This window comes from Neomonachus schauinslandi, chromosome 5 (genome assembly GCF_002201575.2).
Source record: "Neomonachus schauinslandi chromosome 5, ASM220157v2, whole genome shotgun sequence".
Taxonomy (NCBI): domain Eukaryota; kingdom Metazoa; phylum Chordata; class Mammalia; order Carnivora; family Phocidae; genus Neomonachus; species Neomonachus schauinslandi.
The window spans coordinates 115080751-115097626 of NC_058407.1; the positions used below are offsets into that span (position 1 = coordinate 115080751).

Below are 16876 nucleotides of genomic sequence, written 5' to 3' on the forward strand. Positions count from 1 at the left end.
GTCCCTTTTGAAGTTGAGCACAGCCTTGTGCTGACTTTTAGCTGAAATATCCCTGCTTGCAGAAACCTTGAGAGCCAGAGTAGGACGTGTCATGCTCCCTTTTCTTGCTTTAGTGATGCACTGAAATGAAGCCTCTATCAGCGTGAGTTCCTGAGTGGCTATGATCGGCAGCTAATTCTGCACTGGACATGCAATTCAAGTAAGAAACAGACATTGGCAGTGATAAGTGCCACTGAGATCTGGGGATTGTTTGTTACTGCAGCATTACGTAGCCTATGCTGACTGATATATTTGGGGATTCCTCTCAGATGAAGCTACTGAGTTCAAGCTCCCTCCATGTGAGCGGTTCATAAACAACTTTTTCCTTCTCACTCAATGCTTGGGTCAGAAGGCAAACTTCTCTGTTGCTTTCCTGGGCTGCAAGGAAGGTTTTCTCCTACCCCCATCCCATTTTAGTAAATGCCCACCTATTTGAACCTCTAGCCTAGTTTTGTAGGGGCCATTAGTCTTATTTTTCTGTTCATTTTCCTGTTGCTGTGTAAATATCAGAGTCCTAGCCCAAATGCCTGCAACCAATACCCACTTCTGAAATATCTATGCTCACTGTCATTTCTACTTTGATATCCTTCCTCACTTCTGGAACCTAGAGATCTCCTTTATTGCGAACTCAGCTATGTATTAATTTTCTCTTTTTAATATATTTTACCTTATGCTTCCATGTGTTTGTAGGAAGAAGGGGACTGTTGGCATTCTATGCTTCTTAACCTTTGCCATATTGCTAGAAATCTCCCTAAGAATCTCCCTATAAACATAATTTCTACATGTTCTGGACTCTTTCTGAAACACTACCCACATTCAACTTCACATCAGCTGCCTTCCTGCTGAGATGCCTAGGTCACACCCTCTGAGCTGTGGAACAGAGGACTTGAAAGAGATGGATCCAGATAAATAATCGACTTGGAGGGGAGATTAGAATTTAGAGACTGATGTCTAACAATCCAATAAGGAGGGAACACCATGGATGGGGTAGTTGCCTGCAGGGGAATTCCAGAAATAATATAGACTGAAGTGTAATTTAAAGGCACGTGACTCAATGGAATGTTCCTCTGCCATAAAAAATAAGGAAATCCTGTCATTTGCAACAGCATGGATGGATCTTGAGGACATTACGCTAACTAAGCCACACAGAGAAAGACACATACTGCATGGTATCACTTATATGTGGAATCTTAAAAAATTAAAAAAAAAAGCCAAATTCATAGAAACAGAGTAGAAAGTAGTTTCCAGGGGCAGAGGGTGAGGGAAATAGGGAAGGATTGGCAAAAAGTATGAACTTTCAGCTATAAAATATATAAGGTCTGAGGATCTAATGTGTGACATGGCGACTACAGTTAACAGTGTGTTGTGTAACTGAAATTAGCTAAGAGGGTAGAACTTAAATGTTCTCTCACACACACACGAAAAGATAAATAAGTGACATGAAAGATGTATTAATTACCTAGATGGGAGGGAGGAATTCTTCCACAATCTATATGTATATCAAATCATGATACACATAGTAAATAATTCACAATTTTATTTTTCAACTATACCTTAATAAAGCTGAAGAGAAAAAAAAAAAAACAAAGGCATGTGACTGATGCAGGTAGCAACGATCAGCCAGCCTAAAATGTCCTTACTGTAAAAATAACTTGTAACCAGGTAAGGGGAAATACAATGTGAAAGGGCAATGGTGGGTCATTTGTTTTGGATTAGGAAAAAGTTGAGGTGATCCCTTTCATTAACTTTGTGAGTAAATCAAGTCAGACGCTAATATATCTCTGACAGGAAGTGTTTTGATTTTCACCATTTTGATATAAGTATTTCTAAATGAAATCCATAATGTCCTACCTGAGAAAACAAAAGATGTAATTGGCATTCTGATTTATTACTCACCTCGCCATTATGAACATAGGGTTAATTGGTAGGGTACTTACTATGTGCCAGGTGCCACATTAAGAGCATTACCTATGTGATCTCAGCCGGTCTTTACAACTATTCTACAGGTAGGTATTTAGGGAAGGGGCTCAGAGATGGAAAAACCTGTCCAAAGTCACATACCAGGTAAGTAGTGGAGTCCTGATGAGGTGGCCTCCTCACCACACCAGCCACTTCTGTCACACTCAGTGTCCTTTGCTGAGGGGGTGGGGACGCCATAGCTACAGCTCTGAATAGCACGGGACAACGCTGAAGACGTCAGACAGAAGCCACCCCTGGGGCTCCAGCCCAGCTTTTAGAGGAGTAAGAGTGTTCAAGGCCGGGTATCTATTATTCTGGTTACTGCCCTCATACAAGAGCCGTCCTTTTTTTCAAACAGCCCAACTTTTATTTATCACTCAAAGTCCAATTCAAAGGCTACTTTTCATTAAAAACCTCCCAAGTTACCAAAGTTGGAATTCCTTTCTATCTCTTTTCAGTATAGTGTAGTAGTTAAGCATGTGGGCGCTGGAGACAGCCTGCGGGGTTCAAACCCTGGCTCTGCTGCTCAGTGTATTAGATACGGCCTGGCAGAGAGGAAGTGTTGGTTGGCACAGAGTCAGTGCTTAGCAAGTTTTAGCTACTCTGATGGCATCTGTATTCATGCTTTCTTATCCGTATGCCACCTCCATCAGAGCACAAACTCTTGGATGGCAGGAAGCCATCTTATTCTCATTTCCAAACACCTGCAGGATCCAAATTCTTCTACTAACACCTTCATCTCCCTAGATCGTTGTAAGATTTCTAACTGGTCCCCCAACTCTGCCCATGCCCCCTGTAGTCTGTGCCAAACCCAGTAACCAGATTCCAATCTTTAAAACTGAAGTGATGTCACTGCTCATAATTCTCCAATATGGCCGTTTCCATTCCAATGTGGCCACAGCATGGCCCAATCTTCACTGTTGTAAAAGCCCTACGTTATCTAGTCCCCATTGCCTTTCCAACCTCATTCCCTATTCCTCTGTTACTTTGCAACTCCAACCACAGTGGTCCCCTTGCTGTTCTGTGAAGGCTCCAGGCATGCTCTTGCTCAGAGCCTGGGCACTGGCTGTTCCCTCTGCCTGGAATTCTCCTCCCCCGGATACCTGCATGGCTGATATCCTCACACACTCCAGGTCATGTCTCAAATGCCATTTGCTCAGTGTTGGCCTCCCTATCCATCCTTTTTAAAAACGGCAGCTCTCGCGACTTCATCACTTCGACACTCTCTGTACCCATGCACCCATTTTATTTTTCTCCATAGCATTTATACCACCTATTACAGATATTATTTGCTTATCATCTGCCTCCCCCAACAGAATAAAAGCTCCAGAAGATCAGAGGCTTGTGACCATTTTGTTGATTGCATCCAAGACTGCCTTAGTAGGAACTCAGTAAGGATTTGTTAAAAGAATGATATTCTTTCTTCCTACCTAATATAGCACATGTGCCCTGTAGGTAATTAAAATGTATTTGTTACATTGAACTCTTTTACAAAAGGCTCCTACATTACTTGATTTTTCTTAGGAAGGCAAATGGAAGCATAGGAGAGTACATTAACTCCAGAATCATGCAAAACCAACCCAACTGCTGAACCAAAGCATAAAGCATCTTGTTCAAAGGAACTCACTTCCTCAGGAAAATCTTCAGCTGCATTGGCCTCATTCATTTGCCTCTGCCTTGTCCACCAGGAACAGTATCAGTATCCGGGTGCCAACTGACCACGGCTGGGGCTGAGTTCCCCCGGGGCAGACAAGGACAGGACACAGGCAAGGGAAAAACCTGAATTCCAGAAACGGGATGTGTGTACAAAGGGGCGTGAAGTCGTATGAAAAAGCCAGCCACCCTTCCATTTTTGAGTCTACCCAAGCATGTCAAGATGGGGGACGACGACAGGATAGTTAAGATGGTTCAGGGATCAAATAGGGATCAAAAATAGGGAATGGCAGAGAGTAGAAGGTGAAGCCGACCTAGTGAACAGGTTGCTCTGCAGCTCACGGCAGGAAGGATGTATATTCCCAGACCTCCTGTGGGGCCGTGCTGGTGATGTGTGCTGGGATTAGATACTCTAGTTTAAGGACATTATCCAGGAGAGACACTGCAAGCCTCCATATTTTCCTAACAACTACTTCCCATCCCTTATTGAAGACTGATTAAAATGCCCTCATGTGGGGCGCCTGAGTGGCTCAAGCTAGTTAAGTGGCCAACTCTTGATCTTAGGGTCTTGAGTTCAAGCCTCGTGTTGGGCTCCATGCTGGGTGTGGAGCCTGCTTAAAAAAAATGCTCTCACGTGGCGCTACGCTGTGATGATGCTTTCCACCTCTCCTAGGGCATCCTATGACCCTCATTCAGTGATCCACAGCAGCAGAAGCAGCCCTTGGGAACTTGTTTAGAGCTGCAAATTTTGGGGTCCTGCTCTAGATCCACTGAAACAGAAACCCAAGAAGTAGAGCCAGAACTGTGTGTTTTCACAAGGTCGCCGCTAATGTTTGAGAACCACTGTCCTCCGTGAGAAGTGTCATGAGAAAGAATGCTGGAGGGTAAGTAGATAGAGACCAGCGCGGGGGGGGGGTGCTCTCTTACTCGGGGGAGGGCTCTCTGATGAGCCCCATTTGAGCAGAGGTCTGAGTGAAGTGTGGAGGGGGCCGTGCAGATATGGGGGTGCCAGGAGTGAGGAACTGGACCCAGGCAGAGAGAGTAGCATGGGCATAGTTCCTAAGGAAGGAGACTGGACCTCTGGAACCACTGGGAGGCAGCCTGTATATTTTAAAGTCCTTACATGGTTACCATGTGTCTTTAGTTATACTGAAATTCCCTCAAATACAAGAACCAGATTTCATATATTTTCTAAATAACTCACCAGGATACCTTTAACAGTGCCAGAAACTGAATAGATTCTTAATAAATGCATAAATACATAAATGGAAGGGGGAAAAAACTGGGAAGTGAGCAAAAGTCGTGGGGGGAGAAAATGAAAGATTTATTTTGATCATGATTAGCTTTACGTTACTGGGAGACATGTAGCCAGAGATGTCTGAAAGCCAATTAACACCTTAGAAAAATTCTGGAAGTGCAAAGTTGGTGGGAATAACATTTTTAATGACATTCGCCAAATTTTCAAGCACTCAAACTCAGTGTGATGAAATTAGGAGCTTTTCTTGATGAGATACAGTTAAATCAGTTTGATGTCAAATGACTTTCATTTCCTAAACTGGAGGATGGGGTTCGGGAGACGCCAAACAGAAAAGTAATAACAATAAGTTGAACTGGTACCAAAGGTTTTTCAATTTTTCCTTACGATGCTGAGAAACCAAGTTAATGCACTGTGCAAAGGTTGAAGAGGCTAAAATAAAACCGAACTAAGACAGGAAACTTGACAAACCTAATTGTTCTGTCTTGAAGAAAGAAACAAAGTTTGTGGCACCTGCCATAAGGCTGACTGTCCCCTCAAATGAGAAAAAAAGTAGGAAGGAGAGAAGGGTTTCCCAAGCCCCTGTATCAGCTGCTAGGCGGCCATCACAAAGTCCCACACACTGGGGGGCTTCACCATACAAGTTTATTTTCTCACAGTTCTGGAGGCTGGAAGTCTGAGATCAAGGTGTCCGCAGAGCTGTTCCCTTCTGAGGCTTTTCTCCTTGATTTGCAGATGACACCTTCTTCCTGTGTCTTTGCATGGTCTTCCTCTATGTCTGTGTCCTTACCTTCCCTTCTTATATAGGGGGTCGGGCGGGGGGGGAGGCAGGGAAGCGATCCGGCCAATAACAGCCCCTAGGAAAGTGGTTCAGACCTACAAGAAGCTAAAGATCATCATAGTGGTGCCTCGGGGCTCGCTGGGCTGGCTGTCATGTTCCAAAGCAGCTTCTGGATGGAGAGTGAGTCCACTGGTGGTCCACACAGAACATCATCTCCAGACTTTGAGGCTGTTTAGCTGCAATCCCATATCCCAGAGCTAACTCAAGAAATCTGGATGGGAATTCCCCAGTTCCTTTGCCCAAGGAGACATACGTCTATGCTATATTGATGCAGAAGGGGTACCTTCCTATGTTCTTACACTGCCTGAAATATAAGAAGCTGCCAAAAATCTGTTTCCAGATGTCAGCGGGCAGCCCTCTGGAGGCCACTTCAAGAATGACAGCACCAAGGATGGAGTTCTACTTGGGTGTATGACAGAAAGCTGGCTTGCATCTTAATATTGTTTTTAGTATTTCATAGAATATTCTTTAAAGGCTGGTGCAAAACACTGTGTGGGAATTCTTACAGAATGAGATGAATGTAAAGGGTTATATTTTAAAGTCAGTTTTTAAAGAACAATGAACTTGGCAAGAAACTTTTAAGTATGCAATGAATCTTGCATTTACCAAAAAAATAGCGAGACCGAGCCTACAGATTTTTACATTGAGTTTTCACGGCAGTGGAAAACAAATGAGACGGATTAACTAAATCTTTTCCCCCAAACATAGTTCAGGCAACATCTCTGAACGGCTCATCTTTTATTCCAACCAAACCATAGCGGAGCACATTGGAATACATCACCTGAATCCAGATACTCCCAAACTCATTCCTGGAGAGAATATGGAGTAACAGCTAGTGTTATTAGGACACATTAAAAATTTGGAATTTTGTCTCCATGGGAGTGATGGGAGAGATTCCTTCTCTAAGTCTCATTTGTCATTCAAGCCTTCGACAATGACCTGCCCCTCAAATTTTCCTCTCCAGCTGCAGTCACCCACCCTGACGAGATAATGAGTAGTCAACAGCCAATCACCTAAGAGCAAGGTCAACTATCAAGACTGTATCAGCTCTCCCTGTGTATCACACTAGATCACCAGAAACCTACAGAGTCCAAGAAAATGTGCCTTCTAACAACATGGCTTCATACTGGGTCCTGGGATTTTGAAATTTTACATAAAGGTGTCACTATATGAAAAAACCTTTTTGTAAAACAACTGTTATTAAATACAACTGTCTATTACATAATATGTTGTTAACAACATTAAGATGCAGGAGTTCTCGGGTTATAATGCTTTAGACTCTTCCTTCTAATGAGCTGGTATAAACCTCTTCTTAAATAATGGAATCCATTTGACTCATTACGTTTCCCCTTTTATCTTCTTTTTTTGTCTTGGCTGCAATTATGGCAATTATCCCCATCTTAATTTTTCTGGCACACATATTGAGCCCAACTGCTACTTGTGTTAATTCTTGTTTTAATGGTTCTTATATACTTTTATTGTCTTTGAATGAGCCAAATCAAATCTATTTTGGATGTAGAGAGGTATAAATAACAGATAAAACATGCCTTACTTTCTTCGGTTGCCTTACGGAACTTGACGAAGGTTTTTTTTTTTTTTTTTTAATAAGAGTATTTTTTACATCAGAAAAGAAAGCAAAAACATCATCTAGGTGTGTGGGTTAGGCTGGGGTATCACAGCTGTGGCAGAGAGAAAGAGATTTCACACCGGCTTACTGGCAGGTTGAGCTCCTGAAATAGCTCTGGAAATTGAAGGCACCTTTCTAGTGATCTAACCCCATAGCTCCACCTGCAGTATCGAAATGTTTTATGTAAACTTTACAAGAAGCTGATCTGCCAAATCCAGGTTTAGCAACCCCAGCTGTACAGGGGGAAACAGAAACAGCAGATCCCAAGTCTTCTGCAGGACCCCTCAATGTTATGACCTAACCAACGACAGACCCTGGGGAATCATGGTGCTGGTCTGGGGGGGCTCTGACCCTGAGAAGCAATCACATCTTCTATTCACCTCCGCTGATGTTTTTCTTACCAGCCTCCTGTCTGCAAAGTACCCTCAACATACTGTTCAAGGGCCTAAATCTCCTCAGGTATCCTATTAACTAATGCTTCCTTCAAAGTCTGAGAAATCTATTACAGGGTTTCAACCCAGGAGTTAATAGCTAGAGATTTCTAAAGACATCTGATGAACTTTATTTTTTAAAAATAAGCACAAGGGTGGCTCAATCGGTTAAGCGTCTGACTTTGGCTCAGGTCATGATCTTGGGGTCCTGGGGACGAGCCCCACATACACTGGGCTCCCTGCTCAGCGGGGAGTCTGCGTCTCCCTCTGCCCCTCCCCCCGCTCATGCACGCGTGCTCTCTCTCTCAAATAAATAAAATCTTTTACAAAATAAAATAAGCACAAACCAACCATGAATCTACACAGTAATCTTTTGCAAGAACATTCTTTCTTATGGATGAAATGAGAGCCAAGAGGGTAAACTTGGATAAGTGTACTCCCTTCCTTCAGAAAACCTCATATATGACAACCCAAGTTTATAAAGGAAAATTGGGAGTGATTACTTGCATCGCAAAACCATGCTTCACTATACCAGAGGATTTCCTGAAATATTCCTTTCTGTGGCTAATTCCCAGCCGCAAACCCATTTTTTTGCTTAAAGATCGATTCAGTTTACAAAAAAGTACCTTTCGTGACATTCGTTACATCGAGTGCAAACAAACTAAGAGGCAATCTTTGTGAGTCACCCAGTACAGCCAAATTAAAGTACTCAAGGACTTCTGTTGTATAGAGGAAATTTCTTCATCATTCCTTCCTTTTTCCCTTCCCCCATGCCACCGGTCTATTTAACGCTTTTACCCTGTGTATATGTGTGTGTGTTTGTGAGCAGTTTAGCATAGCTCATATTCAAATGAAATCTTATATAAAGCTGCACTGTTTCGTGAGAAAACACCACAGAACTCTACACTTCTAAGAAACATAGTCGGAAAACCGTATCTCCAGGTCATTCTCCAGTTCACTGCCAAGTCTCTAGAAGTCATCAGTTTGTACCTACCGGTCTTTGTATTTCCTGAAACACACAGAACAGGTGGAACTACACTGTCTACAAATACAGTCAATCAGTTCCTTTGGATCAGGCAGGCTTCAGTGGCAGAGCCTGAACCGACTCTGGCTACTTTAAGCAAAAACAGATTTGCTAAATGGCTTGCACGATCATTGGGGTGACTTTTCACCATAGAACTGGGACAGGGCAGAACCTGTGACAAGGAGGAAGCTTCCTGCTTCCCTAGACCTCTGTAACTCCAAAGCCTTGCTGCCTTGAGCAGGAAGCTATTCTAGGGTCAGGGAATCAGACCCACTTGTGCCCTTTGGCACTAGAAAAATGGGTGCCTTGCACTTTGACTCTCAAAGCTAGTTTTAGTGACTACACCCTGGGACAATGACCAAGAAAATCCAAAAGCCTCCACAAATGCCTTGGTCCCTACTTTGGGAACGCAGCGCATTTGACATTCTAGAATGACTCTGCATTCCAGCTCCGGAAGTGAAAGGAAGGCACACTGGAAGGCTGCAGTGAGCAATGCCAGTCAGCCATCGGGCCCACTCATGCCTGTCCACTTGGTTCCATGCTAGAGAAAATACTCTCCTGTGCTCACACGCCAAAAAGATCAGGAATGTGCCCCAAACCTACTGAACTGCCACAAAACTCTCTTCTGTTAATTTTTGTTTTTATATTACATTTCAATCACTCCTGGCGCTTAGGAAAACACATTCCATAAATGTTGCACTTATTCCACAGAGCAAGGTTTCTTTTCATTTGTCTCAAATTATTTCTCTTTTAACTGTCCAAGGGCTAACCCTTCATGCTCAAATCATTGAGTCCTCAAATGCAAGTCTTAGCGTCTCTGCCCCAACTCTTCTTGGCTTTCTGCTTTGCAGGATGGGGGCGGTTTCCTCAATCTTTTACTTGTACCTCCTACTCACTCTTGTGCACAGGAGGGGAGATTGTGGCAAGCATGAACCTTTCTCCCCACCCCCCAAATCGTTCTCAGAGAATGATCACCCTCACTGTTACCATTTTGGAATAGAGGAACAGAAACGGAGATGCTCAGTAATTCACACGCACCGAGAAAATTTTCCCTCAATTAGTCTAGAATTCCTCCAGAGCCATTTAAAGTCATTCTTGTTCGTCGAGGCTAAGTCTTTAAGAAGCAATTTGTTATAGAAATGGAATGGCACCACCTCTGGCTGCCGGGCTGGTATGGGCTGGTCTCTTTTCTACAGCAAAGCATTCAGAATCCGGTCAACAAAGGCATCTGGCTGCAGCCAGGAGGAAGTTGTTACTGCTGTTCTTGTTTTCACAGGAGTTTTATTTTCAAATTCCTGAGGGCACACAGAAGGGTGGGAACATCTTGTGGCTCTCCTTCCCCCAAAGCCAACTGTGGAGCAGCCAGACCCCAGCCCCTGCTGCTGGTTGCGTTCCAGTCGGGCATTTCCAAGACGGTCATGATGAAAAGGCAACGACTCCATCATTAAGACCCAGGCCTACCAGCAGCAGGACCTTTTTTTTTTTTTTCCATGGAAATGATTTCTAAAACCAAACTCTACTGCAAAGCGGTTTTGACTTTATTTTGTAGACTTCCTCTCGCCTCATCTTCTCTATTTTCACTGAAGAGAGCAGGAAGGAGATGCAGCGTCAGTTCCGCCGAGAAAGATCTCATCTGGGCTCCGGATGGGTCGCGCGGGAGGGGAAGCCACCACGGCAGGATCACGTGAGCATACGGAGCTGGTACAGCGTTGGAAGCTGCTCATGTTATGAATCGGAGACCCTGAGCACATTTCTCTCTTCGCTCTCTGCTTTGTAAACCTCCAAGAGTGGCTAACTTTGCCCTGGGCTTGGGAAAGGACTTGTGGGTTTTGCTGTCACTTGGCCAGACCTGCGGTCCCAGAGTCCCCTCCCTGATGGGCAGCGCACATCCTGCACGCAGGGACAGTGTCACACAAACACCAGCGATGTCTAACTTCTCTGTGCTGAACAACGCCTTGTGCCCACCCTCCCCCCTTCCCCCTGCACCGCCTTCTCCATACAGATGGTGTGTGCTACCCCCGGGGTGACACACGGGTCAGCCACTGGCAGGAGGAGAGTGCAGCCCGGTCTCAGGTGCAAAACTGAAGGGGCCTCCCAAAAGTGAGTCATCAAGCTAAATAGTAGTTTCATGTGATTTTTTTTTTAAATTAAATGCCAAAAATCCATCATGAACAAACTATGAAAGTTTTAAATAAAGACAGGATCAACAGAGCTTCGGGGGAGATCTTACAATTCTGCCGATGAACAGAAAACGACAGTGACCAGATCCCAAAAATGACGTGGGGCCTCCAAATGGCAGCGACAGTGGGTGTGCAGGAGGTCGTGGCTCAGTCCCCCTCCTGGGGCAGGTGGAGTCATAGTGGTGTTCCTCTGTAACTGCTGGGGGCACCCACTGCTCCTGGTTCTGGGCTCGCTGGGGAGCCTGCTCTTCTCCGGAGCCTGTGTGTCCATATTAAATAAATGCAGGCACACTCGGGGTTTTCCAGAACACAACGCTGAGCAAGGGCCCCTGGCAGGGAGACTGTGTTTAGACTCTCCCTGGCTCACACTTTCCTGTTTATTTCCCATCCGGGCTCAACTGAATTACGCCACAAGGCCAGGTGCAGCTAGGAGGACATTCCCGAATTGGCCACAAAGTGGTGGTCAAGGGCAGCGCCAACCCCACTGGTCCCGCACCAGCCTCATTTCTTGGAACCATGGATCCTCTTGTGTGGGCAAACTTCTCATTCCTCTCCTCTCTGCTCCGCCGTATCCCTTCGTTTCTACCCAAGAGTTATAAAAATCACAGGCCCAAAAGTGCCTCGCAGAGCTAGAAGAATAAGCACCTTGGATACTTTTTTTTAATCTGCTGTGACTCTGAGCTCACGAGAACTTGCACAGCAAGGTGTGCTCAGTAAAACTCGAGAGCTCTGCAGAAGCGCAGCCACTTGGTGAGAAAACACCAGCCACCCTCGGCAATCCCGAGGGCAAGGCTGCGACCAGCTCTGGCAGCCTCTCTGCCCCAGGCTTCTTCCTGAACTGTCTGATCTACCTGCATGGCCTGCCGCGCTCGGCTGCTGGAGGAACCTCCTGCTGGCAAGACAAAGGAGCCGTTATCCCACAAGCTCAGTGATCCCCAGGGATGGAGGGAGGCACCCCGGCTTTTATTCTTATCTTCATTTTATTTTGCAAAGCACAGCCAATCTTTTCAGGGACCAAAGCTCCCTCATTTCCTGCAAAGCACAAAGGAGAAATTCCCCTCCCGGATTGGCTCCTGCTCTCGCAAGCTGAGTGGGGCAAAGAGAGCACAGAGCTCTGTTGAATCCAGATGGAACGCCCCAACCTGGGGCTAGTGTGGTGTAGACCCTGTCCTGGCCCAGGATGTTCCTCGGGGGTATCGCGCACCCGTGTGTCCTACTCCTTCAGTTGTACAGGAGACGAAGAGAAACTGGAGGCCCACTTCTACCATCGAACTATGTGACCTCAAAAAACAAAAACCCCCCCCACCAAAAAAGTAAAAAACAAGAAAAGAAAAGAAAAAAGCAGATTTCTTTGTGGTTGTCTTCGAGGACCCTGGATTATTAACCTAAAAGGATCTATATAAAATTTAATGTTAAAATGTCACATTGATAATACAAATAATAATAGTTCAAGGGTTTCTTGGTTTGGGTTTTTTTTTTTTTTTTTTAAGGTCAGCTAGGAGAATGTTTGCAACCAGTCTTCTTGTCATCTTCAACCAAGGGAACAAAATCAGCATTCCTCCCCGCAAAGCTTTCGCTGCTCTTTTCCCCTTCAAGCAAGGCATTTGCTAGGTTTCATGTGGCATCATTTTGCTGTCTTGTGCAGGCGCCAAACCCCGAAGCCTTCTGTGGGTTGATCCTGTTCCTGTCCCCTCCTACCCCGTGACCCCATCTATCTGCAACAACAAGTACTGGACTGGAACCTTGAAACAGCAGGTTAAGCTTATGAAATCGGCAGAGAGGTCTAAATCCTTACGATCTGTACATTCTGTTGAAGGGCCCAAACATTTTTTAAAAAGCAAAGTGACCTAGAAATTGAATTTCCAATATAAAAAAAGAAAATGGTAAGTGGTAATGGCAGAACAACAGAATCCTTCTGCTTTCCTTAAAAGCTTGTTGAAAGGAAAAGCTGTAGCAAATTGCATGCCAAGCCCCTCTCTCCTTCTGTGGGTGGTGGGAATAGCCCTGTGTTTATGGTTTTCACTAACAGTCGCAGGGCCCAGCCCCACAGACAGCCTGGATGTGCTGTTTCTTCAGCGTGATGTTCAATTAGTCAAATTTCTTAGCACTTGCGTTTTCACAACACAAGATCTAATTAACATTTGGGCGCAGGGGAATAAAAATACATACATGCAGTAAAAAAGGGGCATCAGAAACTGCCCTCTGAGGCTTACCCAGAGATCTTTCTTTCGTCTGGTTGGTCGACCTCACCACGGGAAGGCTCGCTCGAGTTCGGCTGCCTCTGGAAAAAGGACTTGGAGCTTCTCCCTCAGACATGGCTTCCAAAGAATCACCAGACGTCTCTGATAAATGCTCGACAGGGTCGCCCAAATTGGGAGGTTGGGGACTATGAGACAGTTTGGGGCTTCTTGTCTGCAAAAGGCATGTGAAAGAAAAGTAGGAAAATAAATGACTATGAATTATGCTGAAAATTATTTTCAATGCCATCAAGCTCTGCCAATCTGGGCAAACAATATGGCAGGGGAAAAATCCGTCAGAAGGACTGGACACAGAAAACTGAAGATCCAGTGGGTCAAAGTATCAGTTGTGAAAGTTACCAGAAAAAAAAAAAAACCTATATTGTCCCTGAGTATTCCATTAAGATTTTTATCACTGCGCATCTACTGTACCAATACCAGCTTGAACAAGCAGTTGAGGACAAGCCACACCATAGGAAAGAATGATGGCAAATCAATTCCTCTGGCCCGACAAATTTTAACAGTTGTTATGACAACAGATGGGATTGTGCACGTTTATATATACCTAAATGGATGAGGCACTCACACCACAGTAAACTGAATACAACCGGTCCTTCAAAGTCTTACATCAAGACTGTTTCCAAAATCAGTAAACCAAGATTGTACGGAGACATTTATATCACAGTTGAATTTCTTCCTTCGAGCCAGAAATCCCATAGGTAAGATTATGTCTAGCTTGTTATGCACAAACAATGAATCATGGAACACTACATCTAAAACTAATTGTGTAATGTATGGTGATCAACATAACAATAAAAAAATTTTTAAAAAAGTATCTAGAATAACTTACACACACACGACACATAACTGAATTCTTAAGTTATACATACTGTAATGGCAAGAAATTTCATGTGTAAAATGCTCATGATCATTCATGTCAAGATCATTCAACGTCAAGAACATTCCTTGAACATGGACTACTGATTGAGCATTGTGGGAGATGGAGAAAAACAGACAACAGGTTGCCTGCTGGCAACGAGTTTCAGAGCTAATTGGTGCAATTAGTGAAGAGCACAAAATAACACAAGATAGTGGATAAAGAAGTGTAAAGTAGGGACTGTGTGGGTACATCCATTCATCCTTCCAACAGACACGTACTGAGTAGCCCTGCTATGTTCCAGGCACTGCGCTAGGTACTGGGGCCAGAAAGATGCAAAAAACAGGCGTCGCCTTGCCCTCCTGGTGCTCACAGTCTAGTCAAGGGACCAACACCGAAGACAAAGCGAAGGTGTGGTGAGAGTGTGTTAACCCCGACTGGCGGGGATGGGGTGCTTGAGTGGAGAGTTGGGAAGACCCGGAAACTGTGTTCTCAAGAAAAAGGTAAGCTAGGAGGAGGGGGTAAGCCAGAGGGAGGGATAAAGAGAGGGAAAGGCATTCCAGGTGGGGGGGACAGCAAGTGCAAAGTCCCCGATGAATAAAGAAGTGGCAAGCAGTGGAGGCTTGCAGGGGCTTGTCCAACAGAGATCAGATCTCACAGACCTGGAGTCAAGGTGAGGGTGCTCAACTGAATTCTAAGGTACCAGAACTCCAAGGAGGTATCTGAGGCAGGGCAAGAGGTGAGGGGGGCCAGGATCAGATACATTTTTTAGAGGATCACTCGAGCTATTGTGTGGGGGTCAGAGATTATACCTGTGGAAGGTCAGAGAAAGGGAGTCAGTGAAAGTAGGGGATTAGGCTGAACGAACACGTGATCTTAGCTCTCCCCTCTCGGACTGCCCACTGTGTCTGGCATTCCCTGATCCCAGGCACCTTCTGGAAGGCAAACTGATCGGAATGAATCAGGCAGGTGAGTTTTCTCTTACTAAGTAAGATGCCAAAGGTGCTGAGGGGCTGGTGCTGGGCTACAGGCAGTCCATGGTAGCTAGTTTTTTGGTTTGTTTGCATTCCTTAATTTCTTTAAGTCTTCCTAAGGAGGCCACTGCATTTTGAAGTTAAGCACCATTTAACTCTCAAGGCAGGAGGAGCTCTGTGGGTGCACCACCTATGCCCCATGCTTGAAAGGGTTCTGTGCTTGGCTTCAGGCTCTACTTGGGCTGTCTTGAAATTCTTTTTATTTTAGAGAGTGAGAGAGTACTTGGGGTTGGGGGGGCATTTTGAGAGGGGAAGAGGAGAGAGGGAGGGAGGGAGAGGAGAAGATGGAGGGAGGGAGAGAGAAAGAGGATTTAAGCAGGCTCCATGCTCAGCACGGAGCCCGATGCAGGGCTCAGTCTCATAAGCCTGAGGTCATGACCTGAGCCAAAAATCAAGATTTGGATGCTTAACCAACTGAGCCACCCGGGTGCCCCTGTCTTGAAATTCTTAACGATTTTTGGAACAAGGCACACTGAAAAATATGTAACCTGATATACCAGGGAACCCTTTTATGGAAAGAATGATCAGCTCCTTTCCCCTCTCTTTTGCTGAGAGTACAAGGAGACTCTCTTGGCAGGAGCACTATTGCATTATCTATAACCTCGCTCCTGGCTACAGCTCTCAGGACCTTTCCACAGAGGAAAACTGGAAAAGGGTCAGAGTGCATAGATCTGTGCACTCCCTTAAGTGGGGGATGTGGCTTCAGGGAGAGGATCAACCTGGTTGTTCCTTAGGAAACTCTCAGCTCAGATTACATGCCAGAAAGGACACCCATTAACAGTTAAACTGTCTCTTCGGGTTAATTTTTCTGTGCAAGCCCCCAAAACTGGTTGATTCTCAGATTTATTTTCCATTAAGTCTGCTTCTGTAATAAAGACTGGGATTGGGCTTTGGCACTCGGTGAACATATTACTTGACTAGAAAAATCCCTCCATCACTGCCTGGCCCATCGAGATCTAGGTAAATTCACAGGGTCTTCAATGAAGCAGCTACCTGGTTGCTACATTCAGCAGAGTATCAAGGGAAGATGTCTTCATTCTGCCTTTAAGAAAAAAAAAAGACTATGCACTCATCTTAGCAAAATAGCCAAGAAATAATATTACTTTAAACAACAGGGCCACGTTCCTGGCCTCTGCCGTTTTGGTCATCTCTGCAGCCCACGGCAGATATGATACATTTGATGAGTTGTCATTTTCCATTGCAAAAGGCAATAATCCTTGAAGAGAGTCAGAATCAAATTTCTGCTTCTCGTTCAGGGTCACCGTGGTGGTAATATGTATAAAAATAGAGTTGTACTGGCTAATCTTTTTTTTTTAACTTCCTGTACACAGCTACTTCGTTCCAAATATAAATTTCCCCTCTTTTTTTCCGTGTCATTCACTTTCCCCCTGCAAACTATCATTGCAGATTAGCAGTCTCCTCACAGAGTCCCATGCCCCGAAGCCAGCTTGCTGCTGAGACATCATATAGTGCAGAGAAGAGACAGTGGAAATTGCTGATAGTAACGAATGTCAGTACCCTGTGATTTGCTATATGAGAAAAGAAAATGCAAAAGGCATTTGCAACAGGGACTCTGCACTCAGCACAGTGCCAGGCTCCCGGGGTTAGAAGCGCTGCATAGGGTTCTTGAGCTCCTAATGCACTGAAGGTGTATTTTGGGGCCGAGGATAACACACGCATTAAGAGTTGGACAAAAGAGCTAAGAGGTGTGTCACCGTG

The 16876-nt window shown here is 44.8% G+C and overlaps 1 protein-coding gene across 4 annotated transcripts in view; it reads right to left on the reverse strand.

The window, feature by feature from the left end:
• KIAA1217 (KIAA1217 ortholog) overlaps positions 1–16876 on the reverse strand; it is a 285820-nt gene that overhangs the window by 122650 nt on the left and 146294 nt on the right. For all 4 annotated transcript variants that reach the window (XM_044915528.1, XM_044915530.1, XM_044915529.1 and 1 more), the window contains exon 3: positions 13223–13421. In XM_044915528.1, the coding sequence (XP_044771463.1) occupies positions 13223–13421 (199 nt within the window). The remainder of the gene's footprint in view (positions 1–13222; positions 13422–16876) is intronic.